Raw genomic sequence first — 19,265 nt, forward strand, 5'->3', positions numbered from 1 at the left:
TTCTTTGACCCTACTATCAATTTCAGTCTTGAAGTTCCTCCACATTTCACGTTCCATTTTGTATCGCTGTATTCACATCTATTTTTTGCAGTTATGCCCCTTTTAGTAAAAAATACACGAGATTATTTCTGTATACTACTTTTTTTTTCATGTGCTGAATAATATACTATGTTACTAACACGTAACTTGTACTTTAATGTATCTAAAGAGCTAAAATCATGGATAATGTGTGAATTCTGCAGTACTGGTAACAGACAAGCTAGAATTTATGTATTTATCACAGTTTTACTAATTAAATGCATCTTAATCAGATTCTTTAATAAAATGTTTTAACAAAAGACTAAACCTGTGTCAACCTTAAAATTCTGTATTATTACACGTGTTTACAAACAAGAACAAAGAGGGACTGGGCTTTTTCTTCCAGTCAGCACACAACACATCTCAAATATTAAAAACATCTTCATTTTGCAAGAGTTGGTCCTGGAGCATCACCAAGTTTTAGTGCAATTTCTTTAAGGTTTCTAAATACCTACTCTCGCTAACATCCAGCTGTTAGAACATAGCTCTACAAAAAGAACGTACGAGACTGTACTCCCATGGTAAGTCAAACCAGTCTAACAGCTGCCATGGTCCTACTTTCCTCCCGGTCCTGGTAGAACTGATGTTGAGGAGGAGGCAGGATTTTGTGCAAGTGTTCACACAACTGAACAGCAAACATCTGAATTAAAACTTTCATTTTAACCCAACTCCCTTATCTGATTCACCACAAGCATTGCCAGTAAGAGAAGGAGAACAAAAGCGGGAAGAGAAGACCAGGTTGCAGCAGGAACGTGACACTGCTTCTTGGTACTGCTTTAAGGCAACTAAAAAGAATTCTGAAACTTCAGCTCTAGGTGGCTGTCTAAACTATTTCTAACAAAACTGTTGCATCAGCCAGGGATACACAGAGGTATAACTGACACAGCTATGCTGGCATAAATCCTGAGCACAGTTATATAATAATGGCTTGTCTCACCAAGAGACAGTGTGGCTAAACTGGTAAAGCTATGCTATAAAAGCTGCATACATACCAGCATGCACTCCCGTACTAGATAAGGACCCTTACACACTCATAAGCTACATCTAATTATGCAAGATTCTTACAGTGCCTAGGAGCATAAAGCATGGGCAGGACATGCAAGAACCTAATGAGTGCCACTGAGATACTCAGCATCAGAATAGGCACAGTGCAAGGGACTCCTTCTGGATAACTCCATCCAGGAAAGCCCCAGTGAACAAGCAATTCTGCAGGAATGCAAGATGCATTTTTCTTATCTTTTATGCACAGTTCTGTCTTTGATGCAAAACAACTGAAAACCCTGCAGATAACAGTATGCTTTAATAATCAGTTTGAACTATACTTTGAATTAGTCATTCTATAAACACACAAACACAGCAGACTCTGCAGTCAATTCTGTAAGGCAACCCTACTGAGGTTGCTAGTAATCCTACATATAAAGGAATCACAAGATTCATCTCATTTTAAATTGATTATGCTAATTCACTCACAGTCCCAGAGCTTGAAGACTTGCAGAAATAGCTCAGAACAGTTTTTCTGTACTAGCTTCCCATATGGACACCCTTATTCCAAAGTGGAAGGGCTTACCTAAACACCATGAAGGCCTATGAGTTTCCAGAAAGGGAGTAAATACAACACAGCTACCATGATTTCCATTTGCACATGCTACCTTATTTCACAATAACCTCCTGTACTTAAATACATCCTAACACAGAAAAAACTTGAGAAGACTTTCTCACAGTTAACTTTCAACTAAAAATAAAAAGCGATACATATTTTGCTTGAACTAAACTACCTATTTAGGTAAAGCACAGACTACTGCATTTGTGGGCTTGGGATTTACACACACACACACACTTCATAAAACACTGCACAAACATATTCCAGAATCTGTTGACCTTACTGGCTAATAATGAATAGAAATATTGAAATAATGAACACAAATTAGTTTTCTAGTGTTTTGTGACAACAAAGGTAGACAGGATAGCCCGTACTAGCATGCCAACAGAAGAACGATACAGTACTAGCTCAGCTCTCTTATATCTAAGCATAGCCAAATTGGAGTTGTACCATATGACTGACTGTGGTTTAGTGGGTCCAATAACGCACATACACTAAATGAAGCTCCTTTTGTAGCCAGGGATATTCACATCACTCTCCTGTGCAGACTCTTAGAATTCTGACTAAAGAGGAACAATCCATGGCCTGTTGTCTGACAACAGAGTACAATTCTGTTACAACATGTTAGATAACAGACACAGATCTGGTCCTCAAACAAGGTTACTTTTGATCCTTACAGATGTACTCAATTTATTATACAGATGCTATTTTACTAAGTACTCATGGCAAGCATACTCAAGTACTCCCAATTCAAATATTAAAAGCATTAACACTGATACAATCTGAAGGGAAAACGCTAGATAAATCAAGAGCACAAAAGTGGACTACATCCCTAGAGTGCCTTATAGAATACTGTTTCTCAAAATTCACACTCTTTTCCATAAAAGAACTAAATTGCTTATTTTCCTTATCTAAATTGCAGCAAAGTTTTACCTAGTTTGTTAGAGACAAAAAAATAATCTGCAATTATTAAGTTTAACCAAAAAGTGTTTTCTCAATTTAATACCTGCACCAATTACTAGTGTAAAAGTGATGAAGTACAGTAATGACAACTATCCTTACCAGGATTATGAAACAAGCTAGAAACCATTTAACAGCTGAATAATTCAAGAACTACCCTAAGTATCTGCACTATCTTAAGAAAAACATTAGACAACTCAGACTGTTAACCAGCACCTTCTTGCAATTTATAGTTAACACAAATTTAGTATGCTAAAACATTAACTCTATTTAAAGTTCATACTGAGTAAAATGAACTAACCTTAGGACTCGTACACTTCTTTCTATTAAAGCCAAACTCCTGGAAACAAATACAGAAGAATGAATGCGAGACTGGGAAGATGAAAGGACTGGCTCATTTCTACTATTCCTTAGGTCCACAAAGAGTTGTGGTCAGGGAGTACCATCTGGCAGCTGCATCCTAGCCTCTAATCCTAATCTGAGTAACCCAGTCCTGTCACCAGACACTACTCTCTTCCCTCAGGTTTTTAAGAGATTACCAGAGACAACCAGATGACCCTGACTTAAATGGAGACCAAGTCTTTTTTGTTTTCCACTTACTCCCAAAATCTTTCAGATTCTGTCAACTGGTATGTAGACCACTTACTATATTCCAGTCTCAAATGGACACATGTTAACACGAAAAAATGTCACTAATGGGATACAAGGATGAGCAACAGATATTGCAATCTGTTAATGAATATCCCCACTACCAATACTTGGCCAGCTCATAGGTCTGGTCAAATGATTACTAACATTATAAGTTAAGTATTTTGAATCACACATTTAAGTAGTAGTATGAATACTAGTGCTTATTAGCATCTACATGATACTGATCCTAAAAGTGCAATGGTATTATATTCATAGAACTTGAAAAACTGATATATGGTTCAGCTAAACAGGTGTAAAACTACAAGTAAAATAACAGAAGTGAAAATAATAAGCAGTTTTCTTAAAAACTTCCTAGCAAATACATTTTGTTTTGAGCCAACTATTCTTTAGTTACCAAAAAAGTGACTTATAGACAAATTCATTTGAAAGCAAAGATCTACAGATCCTTTCTGCATATTTTCCAGTACAAACTGGAAGATACAACCAAACATCATAGATGGAATTATAAAAACCAAAGATGCATAGTAATGGTAGTTCGGTATCCTTTTTATATAATTATAGAAAGCAGGCCTAAATGTCTTGCCTAAAATCATAGCCACGGCTTAAAATACACAGTAGACAAAACTCTTTTTGGCAATGTACAAAGGATCTCACAAACAACTATTTCAAAGTTGAGATGATCTTAACATTTCAGAGAAATGCAGCTTAAAGAGGTTATTACAGATCTCTCATCTGTACCTTCAGGCTCCAACCCAGAACTTGCCTAAAGACCCTGACAACTTCGCATCTACCTGAAAAATTCAGCCTCTAATTTGAAAAGAAAGATGTCTTACAATAGAGGAAACTATTCTGAACTAAAAGGAACAAGCCAACTTTAAAAGTCTTCAATTTGTTTACAGGGGAAAGTTTTACCAGGTGTGGCCACAGTCTTGGAGCCTCTCTATGTTTTATTTAACAAACAGAAAAAACATTAAAAAAGAAACATACTGGAAATATATAATCATGTAGGAAGAAACCTGCATGGCCTCTAGTCTACCTCCTGCTCAAAGCAGGTCCAATGAGAGGCTGCTCAAGAACTTGTTGAATTTTGAGTATCTCCAAGAACAGATGCCACAAACTTGCTGGTCAATTAAAAGTTTGACCACTATCATTTTAATTTTTCCCAGTGTCTAATCAGAATTTCTCATGTTTCAGCTTGTGTCTATTACCCCTCATCCCATCCCTGTGCACTTCACCCACAAGCTTGGCCTCTTCTCCAGAGCCTCTCCACAGGTATTTGTGGGTGACAGGAAGATATCCCTTCCAACAGTTCCTTCAACATCAGTTCTCTCATCCTCTCTTCACACATGTGCTCCAGCCCCTTAAACACCTTGGTGTTCTGCTGGGCTCACTCCAGCATACCAATGTCCTACACTGGAAAGTCCCAAACTGGACAGAGAACACCACACATGGCCTCATAAGAACAGAAGAGAGGTGAAGAATCACTTCTGGCAACCCACTGCCTACATTCTTGATAATGCAACCTAGTATGTGGTAGGACTTCTTTGCCACAAAAGCACTGCTGAACCATGTTCAACTTGCTCTTCACTAGGTCATGCAAGCAGTCTTCTGCTAGCCTGCTTTGTTTCCAGTCAGTCACCAGTCTGTATGTACTGATGCATAGTGCTTTTTCCTCCCAGAAGCAGGACTTGGTTCCTACTTCTGAACTTCGAAAGGTTCCCATCAGCCCATTCATTTCTCCAGGCTACTAAGATCCCTTTGCATAGCAACCCTGCACTGCACTCCAATGCACTGACACTCCCCCCACTTTTGTATGATATGCAAGTCTTCCGAAAGGCTGAACAGAGATTGGTGCCGACATAATGACAGTTTGAAAGTTCTCATCTTTACACTTTTTTTAACTTTATACTTTTTAATTAACTACGCACACTTCAGCTTTATTCACACAAACAAACAGTTGTCCTGCTTTCAGCTGGGATAGAGAGAATTTTATTCCTAGTAGCTGGCGCAGTGCTGTGTTTTGGCTTTAGTTTGAGAACAATGCTGATAACACACTAATGTTCTAGTTGTTGCTAAGTAGCATCCTGACCAAGGACTTTTCAGCCTCTCATGCTCTGCCAGTTGAGAAGGGGCACAAAAAGCCGTGAGGGAGCAGAGACAGCACAGCTGACCCAAATTAGCCAAAGGGATATTCCGGACCATAAAGCATCATGCTCAGTGTATAAATCAGGGGCAGCTGGCTGGGAGGCACTGATCCCTGCTTGGGGACAGTCTAGGTATCAGTCACTGGATAGTGAGCAATTGTATTGTGTATTAGTTGGTTTTCTTGGGTTTTATTCTTCACTCTTTCTTTTTGTTACCTCCCTTCTCATTACTATTGTTGTAATTATTATTTTATTTTACTTTATTTCAATTATTAAATTGTTCTTAACCCAGTTCTCTTCCCTGTCCCGTACAGGGAGTGAGGGAGCAGCTGCGTGGTACTTCCAAGTTGTTGGCTGGGGTTAAACCACAACAGTCCCACTGCACTCACAAAACTTCTACTAATTTCAGCATTACTGTTCTTACAGACCAAAAGTTAACCATACACATTGGCAGAAAATTGATACTGTTTAATAAAATATCACTGATTCAGGAGCCATAACAGAAGACATCTCATTCTTGTACATCTGCATTGGCTCTATATGATAAATGGGAAGAAAAACAAGCATCTGCAATTTCCAACAGGCCCTTCTAGCAATATTAAAGCACAAGTATTACTAAAAGTTTCCACCTTGGTGAATTCAGCTTCTAGTACCCAAGACTGCCCAAATATAAACAAGAAAGTATGTTTTTCTGAGCCTGGAATAAATGCTTATAGTTTCTCCAAATAGCAAGAAAATTGCAGAGATGCCCCTCAGTATCTTCCTGTAGAGTGACACAAATGACAAGACCACTACACACAATGATAATAGCAAACACCAGAGCTACTCACTAGAACTTTAAAAGCCTAAGGAACACAGTATGGCAGACTACTGTTACCTTTTCCTTCTCCCTTCCTCCTCTAAATTACAAAAGCTCAGAGCGGACCTCAAAACAAATACCCACTTCCTTCAACTTTGCCATTAACCTACTGTCTCCACTTGGAATGCTGTTCTGGATTCAAGCAAGTTACAAATTTTAACTGCCAATTCAGATATCTGTTCATGCAGATATTCGTATTCCACAACTGCAGTCAAGTTTCATTTACTCTCACTTCTACCTGGGTTTACCTCCCATGCAGATAAACCCGTCTCTTCATATTTGTAAGAAAAGAACATTCTGTGGTAGAGATACCAACTCTCTTCTTGCTAGGAGGAAGCTATGTTTCCCAATGCGTTACCTTCAGTACCAGAGTAGTGGTTTCACTGTAAGGAATCTATTAGCCTCTTACTTACAGATGGCCAGAGAACACCTTACATTCCTACATGATAAAAGAAACTGGATAGCCAATTAAATAATGAGTCCTTCGATGCTAGCATAATATAAGTTCCTTAAAGCATAACACTGATGCTCTATTAAAACACGAAAACAAGTCACGCATTGTTTAATACCTGGTAAATTTCAACCACTTCTCAGCATCAGTGTTTAAGTGACCACAAGACGTTTCAAAACATTTCTATTCATTGTTAAACACCAGACTCCTCCTCTCATAAGATAGCTGCTTATAAACAGACAGCAGGTAACTGGCTACCCACTGCAGCATTCCAGTAACTCTGTTTTGAAATAGTATCAGTTAATCTTCACCAAAGCATTCTCCCACTTATCAGAAGAAGGATACTATTCTCCCTCCACCGATTTATGGTTTCTCCATCACACTGTAGCCTCATACTTTTGTTCAAAATATGTTCTGCAGCTTTAGAATTTCAGCCCATAAAATCAACAAGATAACAGATGAATGAAATGACAGAGCAAGAGAATAAATCTGACCAATTGATGCCTTGCCTAGACTAGGATTTGAAGTATGATCTAATGTACTGCCTAGTCATTTTAGACTTTTAATACAAGCACAGTACAGTAGCCTTAACACATATTTAACCAGTCAAGTTATTACCTAGACTAACTTAACAGCTTCATCTTTGTTAAAGACACAGGACCTCATCTACCTTCAAATTTTAAAGCTTTTTCCACACACAAAGGTAAAGAGTTTCATTTTATTATAATAGTTTGGAGAGCACTCCTGACAAAAAAAATAGTTGTACTTTGATCTATTTAATTCAAGTATTAAAGAGATGCAAAGTTACAAGGAACTCTCTTAAATACACAGTATCCCACTCCATAAGTTAATGTGTAGGGCTTATAATAAAACTAAGAGACAATAAAGTAAGCAGAGCAAATACATTTCTCGTAAGTGTGAAAAGAATGCTTTTCCAAAACATGAAGAAGCCCCAGATTCAACTTAAAAAAAAAAAAAATCCTTCATAGCTTATCTGTAAGCCAAAGAAAAAGACAGTCTAAAATACACATTTTGGCAATTTCCCAGAAATGCCATTTAAGTCAAGGAAATAGAAAGAGCTAACTAACATGAAAAGTACACTCAGTCAGATGAAAAGCAAGGATCCACCGCATCCTTGACCAAGAATACATAGATCCTTATCCACAGCAAAGATAAACACACTTTTCAGAACTCTTTCTTCACTGATATTTAGAACAGAAATTTGGTGCTTACAATATGTACTTCAAATGCAGGAGGAATTAACTGCCATCCAGCTGCTCCCTTTTAAATACACTTCTGGTTCCACCATTGTATTTCAGTCCAAAAGTGAGCACTAGAAGAAGCTGAATGATAAACTTCTTATGTATTATTTCCAAGTGTGCCTGCCCCCTTCGCAGGTATTAGTGCTCATACTGCACATACAAGGAAAAAGGGGTGGTTGCTCTTCAGACATAGCTCAAAGCATCAAATCAAGAATAACTTAAGTGCAGACACTGTGAGCCACCTTGCCTTTGGTAGAGGTTCTCAGAACTTCCAAATAACAGATTCAGCATCAACATTCATGAAAAAGTTGTCTTTAATTCTTTTTTTAAGAAAAAAAAAAGTTTAATAATCATTTAAGTATACAAAACACACAGAAAAACACATTTTTCTCCTCTGTGATTTGTAGTATTTAGTTACACCCCTATTCACCACCTTACTCCATATGCTTTCATGCTCAGTGATACTAACACCATAGTTTGACTGCCTCTGAATGTATAAACATTCACTAAAACTTTGCTTGCAACTTGGACAACCATTGAGTAACACTGAAATTTTGCATTCAAGACAGGGAAATTTGTGTAGTCTGTAAACATCAATTTTATACATACTGCTGTATCAGTAAAACACTCATATTTAGCTTCCTAATGGTACAAAGAGAAGTATCAAACTCTTCAGCATTGTAATTTTGAAATTCCACCATTTTCATTTCATAAGAATTGTGGCCTTATTTTTGGGAAGCTCTGGGCAGCTTAAAGGCTACTTCACAATATTATTTATTTCCAGCAGTCTGTACCAAGCCCTTCAATGCACAGACTAAACAAATGGTTTAGTCTATGCACTGAAGCTCACTAGATCTAAGAAAATCTAGCATAAATTCAAGAAAATCTAGCATAAATCTCCCCAAAACCTTTGCCAATCACAGTTTCTTCTTCTACATAAAGCAAAGGGAAAGGGTCTTGAAGCCTTTAGACAGCACTTTCAAATAAAGACTCCTTTGTTCCCATAATACCAGCCTGTCATATGAGGTACAAGATCTAGATTTTCTAGCTTTGGTATAAAGGTGTCCACCTAGAAATTTCTCCTAGTTTACAGGCAATTCTGTATTCACTGTGGAACAGCTTAGCTCAATCAGCCTAGGCTCTGAAGGCATCTGTAAAACAAGGCCCTTACATTTTTCTAGGGGCTCGTTCAAGCTGCATAGCAACAATGCTGTTAGCACACTCAATTTAAAAGCACATCAACTACTGTTGCCCTGAACATGTTTTCCTTAGATCATTAGTATCCTTCAGAAATTACCCTCTTGACTTCCCCTCTGTGAATATGTCTAGATTTCTAAAACACTAGCTTTAGGAGTTGCATATTCCCATTAAAATTTCACAAGCATCTAACCTGCAACATCATCCCAAGTAGGACGACAATGACGACACAACCATTAAAACCTATCTGGCTGACGTCCACCAACTCAGACACCGACACAGCAGAATCTGTACTAATGTAACCCTGCAAACGCCGATATATAACCCCCCAAACTGACCAGAACTTCTTTCATGTCCCCCTGGAAGTAGCCAGCTCCTCTTACTAACCACCTCAGAACATACTATTCAGGAAACGAGGTAACATGACTGAAATGAGGGAGGCATTAAAAGCATCCATCTGAAGGTGAGTAAGCCTGCAGTGGGATAAAGGAAGTTCTATATTAAAGTAACCTAAATAAATAGGGATCTCCTTGCAACCCTGTAAGAGAAACTAATTAAAGCCACGCTCTGCAGCCTCCGGACCTGAGCGGAGGGATGAGCTACAGGGAATGTGTGAGACCACCAACCCCTTCAATTCGCTTCATCACCCCCCGACTTGCACGGAGGTCTCACACCATCCCCCTTCCCGCGGCCCTTCCCCCCACCCCACTCCACCCCCTGACCGAGGGGCGCGTGGGCCCGACCGCGCGCGGGCGGCGACACTCGCACGCGCGGAGGGACGCAGGAGAGCTCGGTCCGGGGGCGCCCCGAGCCGGGCAGGCCCCGCCCCGCAGCCTCCGGCCTGGCAGCGCGCTCCCGGGTGGCGGGGACCCTCGCCGGGGGCCTGCCTGCCTGGCCGGCCTCCTGAGCCGTGCCCCCTGAGCCGTGACCCCCGCAGCCGCCTCCGCCACAGCCACCACCACACTTCCTGGGCCCGGCCCGCCGGCCCCGCTTCCCCCTTGGACGGCCGGCAGCTCCCGCTGCCCGCTGGGGGAGGGGCTCCGCGGCCCCCTCCTCCCCCCCCCAGGCGGCTGGCGGGTCCTGTCTCCCCGGGAATCGCCATACCCCTCCCCGAGGCCGTGGGACGGGCCCACCCCCATCGCGGGTAGGTGGGGCTGAGGGGGAAGCGGGGTCCCCACACAGGCCGGAGGGGCACCCGCACCTTCCCTCGCTGCCCACACTCATGCACATACACGGGGAAGGGTGGTGGCGGCGCGCAGGGGTAAGGGGAGAGGTTCTGACCTCCTCGCTCTTGAGCACCTCCTTGAACTCCCGCTTGATTCTCTGCACCGCAATGTTGGCCATCTCCGCAGCGGGCACCCACTCGCCGCCTCCGAGCCGGGCCCAGCGAGCTCCGCCGCCGCTCCCGCTGGATAACTCCCGGCCCCAACCAAAATGGCGCCCGCCCCGAGCATGCGCGCTGAAGCAGGCGGCTCTGCCGCCGTTGCTCAGGAGGGGCTGCCGGGTGCGCGGAGCGGGCACCGGGGTTCCCCGACGGTGGGGGCCGAGCGTTGGCTAGTGGAGCGGCTGCAGGCGCGCTTGGCCTGCCACCCTCTGCTGCCCCCGAGGGTAGAATGCTGCCGCCGCCTCCTCCTTAGGAGGTGTGGGGGTTTCGCGTCGCTCGCTGCCTGCCCCGGGAGACGCCTGCCTTCCTGCCGCCGCTCGCCGTGTTCTGGTCCGGGTGGGTTCCCTGGCGGCGCCCGGCAAAACCGTGAGGAGAAAAGTCTGCAGGTAGAGCCCTGCCGCCGCTGGCGGCGGCGAGCCCCGGAGCAGAGCTAAGGCTGTTGCGTTGTCATGGCTCCCGCCGCGGGCAGCGCCGCCCGCCCGGCATTGTGGCCCAAGGCGTAGCAGCGGGGAGCCCTGAGGCACCGGACAGGGGAAAGGGGTGAAACGGTGCCTTCGGGAGGGCTGAGCTGGCCACTGGGCTGGACCAGGGGGGTCCTGAGGTCGCAGGGGAGAAGTCTGAGGTGTCCCTCAGGAAACAGTTGGCTCAGGGAACAACTGTCAAGTCTTCTGCTCAAGTCCTGAGCAAAAATAACCACGGGGGGTTTTACATGCCTTGAGACCGCGCAACCTGCCCAGGCAGCAGTACTCATCCATTTTTTTCTGCTCACTGGAGAAAACTGCAGCTTCTTACACGTTTCTTCTGAACAGGTTCCTTGCTTTCCTCCCACCCTCGCCATTCCCGTGGAGACGCAGCTGCCTCCTCACACGGCACAGGGGGAGCATACAGGCCCGGCAGGCCCAGAAGCATCAGCCTCTGAGGAGGCAGCCTAAGGAAGTTTTTATGGATTCCGTTACAAGATTTTAGAAGTAGAGTAAAAAGTGAATGTCAGTCCTGTCTATTTGACTGTTACGTTTTATTGCAGAAATAAGCAGCAGCCCACAGATACTGCTCTGTTTAGAAAACTGAAATAGGGGACCAGTAACCATCCCTGCTAGCCTGAGGTGCACAAAATACGGTGTGGTATGGAAAACCGTAGGCAGATTTTCAGAGGGGACCATGAGATTGCATTTACAACTGTTGTTTATTCAGGAAGTAGAGGCTTTCAAGACATTAAGGTCTATAGAAAGATTTTATAGTGCCTTAATGGTGCAGTGCAGGAGGACAACGTACAACATGGACGTTTATCTCAACAAACATCTGCTTCTGGTATGACTGTCAGCTGCAAATGCTGTTTATTTATCTCCATTAGTATACACAACATTTTGACTATTATGTACACAGCAAAGAAAGGCCCAACTGATAAAAATAAAATACCTGTCAATATAATATATACAAATGTATATATTCCTTTTACTGTGTGCTTGTTCTTCCTCTGTGGTTTGGGTGGAAAAAGTCCATTTTCCTTCAAAGTTGTTGTACCATGGGCATCTGTTCATCGAATTAGGCCACCTTCAGACCAATACTTGGTTTTAATGCAATACACAGTGCAGTTTTTCAGCTGCAGTTTTCAGTACTTTTTTGAGACGGCCCATTTTGCATTAGGCCTGATTTTTTTTTTTTAATGTCTTATAGTGCGAGCTTGGGCCTTCATCTTTAGAATAATTTAGATGTCTAAATCCCACTGATAAATCTTAAGTTCCTTTTGAGGAGGTAGGCCTTGGATTCTCTGTGCCTTCTCTGGGCCTTAGGCTCTTATTTGTAAAGTGAAGGTAGTAACTTCTCTTCTTCTTAGAGCTCATAGATGGAAGTTAGGTTCATGGTCTGATGAGCTCCTATTGAGAACTATAGACAAAAATTATAAAGGTATTGCATAAAATCTCTGGGTTAAATGCCTCTTGTCTTTTCAGACAGCTCATAGAAAGAAGCTGAGCTTCTAATATTTAGATTATGCTCTGAATGGAGTGGAAAACATGACCTTTATCAAGCATCAGAATCCTTTGTGTTCCTGTTTAGTACACTTGTATGTTTTAGGTAGTAGACATCCAGTAACTGCCACAGTAAAGGGCAGTGATTTTGCCTGGTTTGTATCTAGGTTCATTTTCATGTGCTCATTTGGATTACAAATGTCAGAGTCTGTTACTGCAAAAAGCAAATCAAATTAATATGAATTACTGTATCTCTTTACCTTAGTGCACCACACTCCTTTCCCTTGTCCTTAAATAGGCATCTTTCAGTTATCTCACAGATGTGTCATATTCACTATGTATTGTGTTACTTTTATCTTTGGTAAAAGCTACAGATAGGCTTTTGGGGGATAGAACAGAGTAGTGGTGAGTTTTGCCAGGATGAAAACCCTGCATAAACATCAATACCTTATGTAATCATCATGCTAGGGCTATCCCTGTATATCTCCTATGCTATTTTGTGCTTTACTAGAGTTTATTATTTTACAGAAGACTCTACAGGGTTTTAGGCCAGTACTGGGCCATAGTCTAGCTGTCTTTGAATAGGTGTTGAGGGGTTTGGGTTTTATTGTAGTCCTGTGTCTATTCTCTGAATTAAGTTCTCATTAGTCTTTCACCCTTAGAAAAATCCGAACACAAAATGTAAAGCTGTAGTCCTTTGAAGAGAGTCAGCTCACTTTTTGAATTACAGAATTTTATAGTATATTTTAGTTCAGGAGATAGTTCTTTCATTGATCCCATCATCAATTTAGCCTTCTAACAAGCAGTTCTTTCCATAGCAGCTTTCAAAAACTGGCTGCAAATTGTTCTATACTTTTGCCTGTTGGTATTCATCATAACTAGTAGAGTGGGAGATACAGTTCTGGTTATACACGCATTGTTTAGTGTGTTTGGCATGCTGCTTTGAAATACTTTGGGAAGTGGGAGCAGGAAATATGGTGCCTGTTACTGCAAAAAGCAAATCAAATTAATAATGTTCAAACTATATAAGATTACTGCAGGAGGAAAGTTAAAAGGATCAGTGCCTATAAAGTAAGATCAGTGACTGTAGGACTTCAGCCCAAGCTCTCAATATAGAAAGGCTGTAAATATTCATTATCTGAAGCTAGGATAGCCAAAAATCCTAAATAATGTATCATCTCCCATGTAATATGGGATATATTATCTATCCTGCAACCTGTATGTAGGAAAGTTCTCCTTATTCTAATGGAAAAGTGGCTCTTGTTCATGCACAAATTGTACATGTTGGACTCACTGTCCATACAGAACAGTCACTATGTGCATGGTTTATCTGTCTGAGACTAGAGATGCCCCCCAACCCCAGTACACTGCTTGGGGCCCCCAAGATGCTTATGACAGTACAAAGTATGATTATATTTCTGTCAAGATTCTTCATGATCTTTTTCTCATTTACGCATTTTTCCAATTTTATCCTGTTCATATCAATAGGATATGTTTCCATTAGAATTACTCATAGGGAATTTGGAATTGTTGAGATTGCTTCCTGTGATTAGGAGAAAATGCCATTTTTGAAACTATAACTTTCCAGCATGCAACATTCTGATCCTCTTTAGCTGCTTTGTCCGTTGCATAACAAGACTCATCCTCTCCTCATCTTGGCCTCTTTCATTTAGAAAAATCAAAAATATCAGGCTTGATCTTCTTTCATTGTTGCTGGAGCATTTCATATTGGAGAGGAGAGCTGTCTCAGGAGGTATGTATACTGATTTCAGGGGGTTAACCTGTAACATATTTTTGATTCTTATTTTGTTTATTTCATGAGGCATCTATATGAGGATTTACTTTTAAATGCAAAGTGCATTTAAATGTTCATATGCTTATTTATAATAATGCTTTATTCAAAAAATTAGCAACAAATAATATTCATAAACCAGGTTATTTTTAAACTTAACCCTCTTTTTCAACCAAAGGTACACCTCTTTCTATCATTCCAGCATTTAACAGAGGGGCCTACATGCGAGAAGTTGTCTTTTTTATCTGAGTATCCTTTAGCACATTTCAGAGACTACAAAAAAAATTTAGGCTGCACGTTTATTGTCTGTCATCTTGTGTTTCTGTTATGGCAGCGTCTGGATGACTCAACTCATGCCGAAGATTAGCTTTATCATAAAAATAACCAACTGGTTGTGCAAGTTGACCGAGTATGAATTGTCACCTTTCCTGTTCTTCCTATACGCGTCCACGTCCGGTTGTGCGGCCAGGTGTAAGAGTGCCCTCTCCTGGGCGAAACAGGGCGCACTGGCTTGCTCCCATGAGACGGATCTTGCTGCTGGGAGCTCTTTGCCTTACGAAGAGTTCCGGGCGCGGCTGCTGCCTTGTCCCGCGTTCCCTGTAAAGGTGTTGAGGAAGAACCTGGAGGAGGAGCAGGCAGAAAGTTGAAACAGTAGGACAGAAATTGTTCGGTGTTCCTGGCAGGGAGAGGAGGTATTCACTCATGATGTCTGCACTTTCCAAATTGTATTTTTCATGTCATTAGCAGCTTATTGATATGCTTAAAAGGGCAGTAAGTATACCAACTAAACATCAGTCATCTGAAGTCATTCAGTTTGAATTCACATGATGCAATTCATCTGACTTAGCAGAGTTAGATCACAAATTAAGTCAGCTATTGATTTTACATCAATCAGTCTATGGCTTAAACCAGATTTGGCAAAGTTTTCATTAAATAATGCATGTGCAGAAGTTTGTTGGTAGTTTAAGAGTAATACCCTGCTGTTCTTCACTTGTTAAGGGCTTTTATTAGAAATTGACAGGACACCCTGGACTTTTCATTGATTTGGTGGCCTGGCAATATCTCATAAATTCATGCTATATCAGAACCTGGTGTTTTTGGTAGGAAAACCTAGATACAAACAGCCCCAGTGCTTCTAAGTCTGTTAGCAAAACAGACTTAAACTTCCTCTTCTTTGTGGAGGGGTGGTTTTCAACTGATGCTACGTACACCTGAGGGCCTAGGGGCTGTGTTGTGGTTCATGAAAGGCAAAAAAAAGTGCAGGTTCAGCTGTGAGATAGTTCTTGTAATTCTGCAGGAGGCCCCGAGTTTATTAATATTCTTAATAAGCATCTACCTTGCAAAATCTGGCATCAGCAGACTGATAAGTTGACTAAAGGAAACTAAACACATTTCTTACAAAGGAAAAGGTGCAAAGCTATGCTCCTTTCTTCTTACAAATAGAAAATAGTGATCTTTTTGAGGGTCCTTTCAAAATAAAAGGAAGATGGGAATATAGAAATAGTTTTCACAATCTAACATGGCTATTATTATCAGAGTTATATATTATTATTAGAATTATAATGAGTATTAGAGTTCTAAGGGAAGAGAGGATTTAGCCAATAATATAAAGCATATAGTCACTGTGCTATATTGCTGGTAGATTGTTTTCTAGTCAGAAACATTTTCTGCCCTGAGTGAAGTATTTGTACCATTTTAAGCATTTTGTATTACCACCTCTTAATGTAATAACTTACAGTACAGTATCAAACCTATGTAACTTTGTTTAGTTAAATACTGCAGTCTTCATAAACCGTTCCAAAGGGACTTAAAGGTCCCCTAAAAGGGCAGCTGGACAGCATTTCCTGGCCAGCTGGATGACATCTTCTCGTCATGTCTGTAGGATCTGTGAGTGAATAACAATCCCTGTTATTTTAATGAGTGTAGGGGCTGAAATAAGATTCATGATGATGCTCAGAAAACCTCGATTTCATAAATGTCATTAGGATTGAAGTACATAGGACCCCGAAGCTGGAAGCTTAAATTGGTTGTTCACTGAAGTGGTAGCCAGGGAAGTACCTACATGCCGCAAGTAAGTAAGACAGAAGATAAGGTGGCAGTAATATTTTGGAATGATTGCTCTGGGTGGAGTTAGTCTCTCATTAAGACAGTTGAGTTTAGAATTAAAACTGGAACAACAAATAACTATGAAGCATTAATTGAATGAATATGGAAATCCAGAATAAATAAAAAATTAAACCAGCTTCCTTTCAAGGAAGAGCAAACTCGGTCACAGCCTAATTGCACAGCATTGCTAGTGGTCTTTAATTGCTAAAATATTTTCATATTCCTGACAGTGTAGTTAAGCTAACTGCTGGAAAGCTCATTGTGTACAGAGTTGTCCAACTGACAGCATGTAGATAAAATTTGCATCTCCAAGATGCTTCCATCTGGCTTCCTGCCTTTTCCTTTGAGAGACAGACAACACTTATTTAGGGAGTGTATGTTGCAAACTGTCCTTCTACATCATTGCCAGGCCTTCTCAGGAGAAAAGGGTGAGACTAGGCACTTTGTCCTCTTCATATATGCAACCTCAGACCTTGAGCCATCAATGCAGGCTGCAGAGAGGTATATGCAGGATCAGGCTCCTGCAGGCATTAGTGTTGTATGGTATATGGGCTCCCAACTCAAAAAAGGTTTCCAGCTGTAAAAGAATATGGATTGAAGATGTATTAATAACCACAGTATAATACAAGAATATATGCAGCAAAATTGGAAACCTACTAGAAGCCAAACCACAGAGAGAACATACTCCAGTATACTTTGCATCAAATGTTATGAATCCCTTCAATATTATTTGTTTTGTTAAGCACAAGACTTTTTAGGGATCCTGAAAGGTAGGAAAATACAATTTTTTTTAATAAAAAATAAATCTGGAGCTCTTGAATTCAGCTATTATTGCTCGATATAGCAATTTTGGGATTCTGAGGCTTTTTGAAAATTCTAACTAGAATTTGAACTTATTTCTATCAATGGCTGTCTTGCTAAACTACAGTATGATCTGTCATGCTAAACTACAGTATAATTTGTCATGATGGGCACCAAGTCTGCAACTGATGGAAGTCTTTTGGAACTGTCTACAACAAAAATTTACAAAATAGTGAAGTTTGTTAGAGATCATCCAGAAAGAACTCAACCATGACAGACTGGTAATTTATCAAGCTGTACTGCCATTGATACCATCCTAAAATATCTGCATTTTGGAGACTAGAACAATTTTGTTTTAGGAAAAAAATCAAAACTTTTCTATTGATCTTACTACAGTAGAATAATAATTTAGGGCTAGATCGTTAGATCTAAATCATGAGGCACTGTTTCAACCACAGTTAATTGAACTACATTCGAAATCATAGAAACCAGTGAGGACCAATTCAAAGAATACAAATTAAGACAAGCTGCTTTTGTTGTTTTCCTAACCTCGTCTCCAGTTTGGCCATGTGGCTAGGAAGAACATAGGATGTGGCAAGTTATTAGAGGAGAACATTGAGGATAAAGTCAGGTTAAACAAACAAGGCTCAAATAGTGTTTTGTTAATGTATTAATATATAGTTTCCCTGAACACAGCAGAACTAAGCAATTTCTCGGGTCTTTGCATCTCTATCAGGTGCACAGTGTTTCACAGAACAGTATCTAGAAAATCCCTACTATTCTTTGTGCCTGTCTTTTCACTAATAGCATGTGCCTTTGTTTAGGTGAAAAATCTAGTTTAGATGTAAAGAGTTTCTTGTCTTGTACATTTTTATAAAATAAGGGGTAGCAATTTTAGCAGTTTCAGTGCAATATAAGCCGTCTCATAAAATTCCCTGTAACAACTTTCCCATCTTCCTGACAGGTGCAAAAACATAATACTGTAAATTGGAAGTTGTCACTTATTAAAGGCAGTATTCTAGACTGTATCTATCTTTCCCCAGTTAGAGGTTAGTTGTGCTGGGAGATATTCAGTCATGCTCTGTGACTGTCTCAGAGGATTTTGCAGATCCTATCTCTTAGTCCCAGGAATCATGTAGTGTTGCATTGTTGGTCCCCTCTCCAAACATTCAGCAGACAAAAGATATCAACACCACATAGCGTGTGTATATATAGTGTCTTCCTGCACAGATATTTCTAGGTGTCTTAATGTCTCTTTTTCTATTTTAATATCACCCATCCCAAATAATTTTACTCCCACTGAAGTTACGGAGAAAGTGCTCTGCAGATGTACCTACTCCTGGGTTCCCTCTGGAGTAGCACAGTACCATAGAACCACAGCATGGTTGAAGTTGGAAGGGACCTCTCAAGATCATCTAGTCCACTCTTGTTAAAGCAGGGTCAGCCAGAGCAGGTTGTCCAGCAAGACCATGTCCATTTGGGTTCTGAATATCTCTAAGGATGGAGACACCACAGCCTTTCTGGACAACCTCTACCAGTATTTAACCACCATCACAGCAAAGAAATGTTTTCTTATGTTCAGCTGGAATGTCATGTATTTCAGTTTGTGCGCAGTGCTCTTCCCTGTCACTGAGTGCCACTGAGAAGAGCCTGGCTCCCTCAGTAGTTTCCCTTGGGAGGAGTTGGACTTCTGCTGTAATATGGCACTGTTTTTTTCAGTAATTACCTCCAGTTTTAGAGACATGTATGTCCAATTTTGACCTTAGTAGCTTAACACAAAGTAACCACAAGAACCCATTTAAATGCTGAAAATGTAAATTCACACACTTGAACACTGAATCTGTGCAGTGTTTTTGCACATGAATTTTGCATTACAAAATTTATAAGCTGTGAAGTGTGAGCTGAGTACTACAGACAGTAGTACTGACAGTGTTATCAAGTTCTGTAAATCCTAATATTTTTCTTATACCAAACCACTTGTAGTGTTTACAGCTCCTGTTCAATAGGTTTGAC

The 19,265-nt window shown here is 40.9% G+C and overlaps 2 protein-coding genes across 3 annotated transcripts in view; one reads left to right on the plus strand and one right to left on the minus strand.

Moving 5' to 3' along the window:
• The window catches only part of UBE2K (ubiquitin conjugating enzyme E2 K), a 40,120-nt gene extending 29,411 nt beyond the window's left edge, over positions 1-10,709 (minus strand). Inside the window, exon 1 of one of the 2 annotated variants that reach the window (XM_057407567.1) lies at positions 10,484-10,709. Coding sequence is in view for 1 of the 2 variants with exons in the window: in XM_057407564.1 (XP_057263547.1) it covers positions 10,484-10,546 (63 nt within the window). In the remaining variant the exon portion in view is untranslated. The remainder of the gene's footprint in view (positions 1-10,483) is intronic. The other variant, XM_057407564.1, reaches the window with a different exon arrangement.
• An 892-nt stretch (positions 10,710-11,601) lies between these two features.
• Positions 11,602-19,265, plus strand: part of SMIM14 (small integral membrane protein 14) — a 54,720-nt gene continuing 47,056 nt past the window's right edge. Inside the window, exon 1 of the mRNA XM_057407569.1 lies at positions 11,602-11,703. The gene's annotated coding sequence lies outside the window, so the exon portion shown is untranslated. The remainder of the gene's footprint in view (positions 11,704-19,265) is intronic.

Source organism: Pezoporus wallicus, unplaced genomic scaffold (genome assembly GCF_028554395.1).
Source record: "Pezoporus wallicus isolate ANWC-B61680 ecotype Strahan unplaced genomic scaffold, APGP_CSIRO_Pwel_v1 contig_2492, whole genome shotgun sequence".
NCBI lineage: Eukaryota > Metazoa > Chordata > Aves > Psittaciformes > Psittacidae > Pezoporus > Pezoporus wallicus.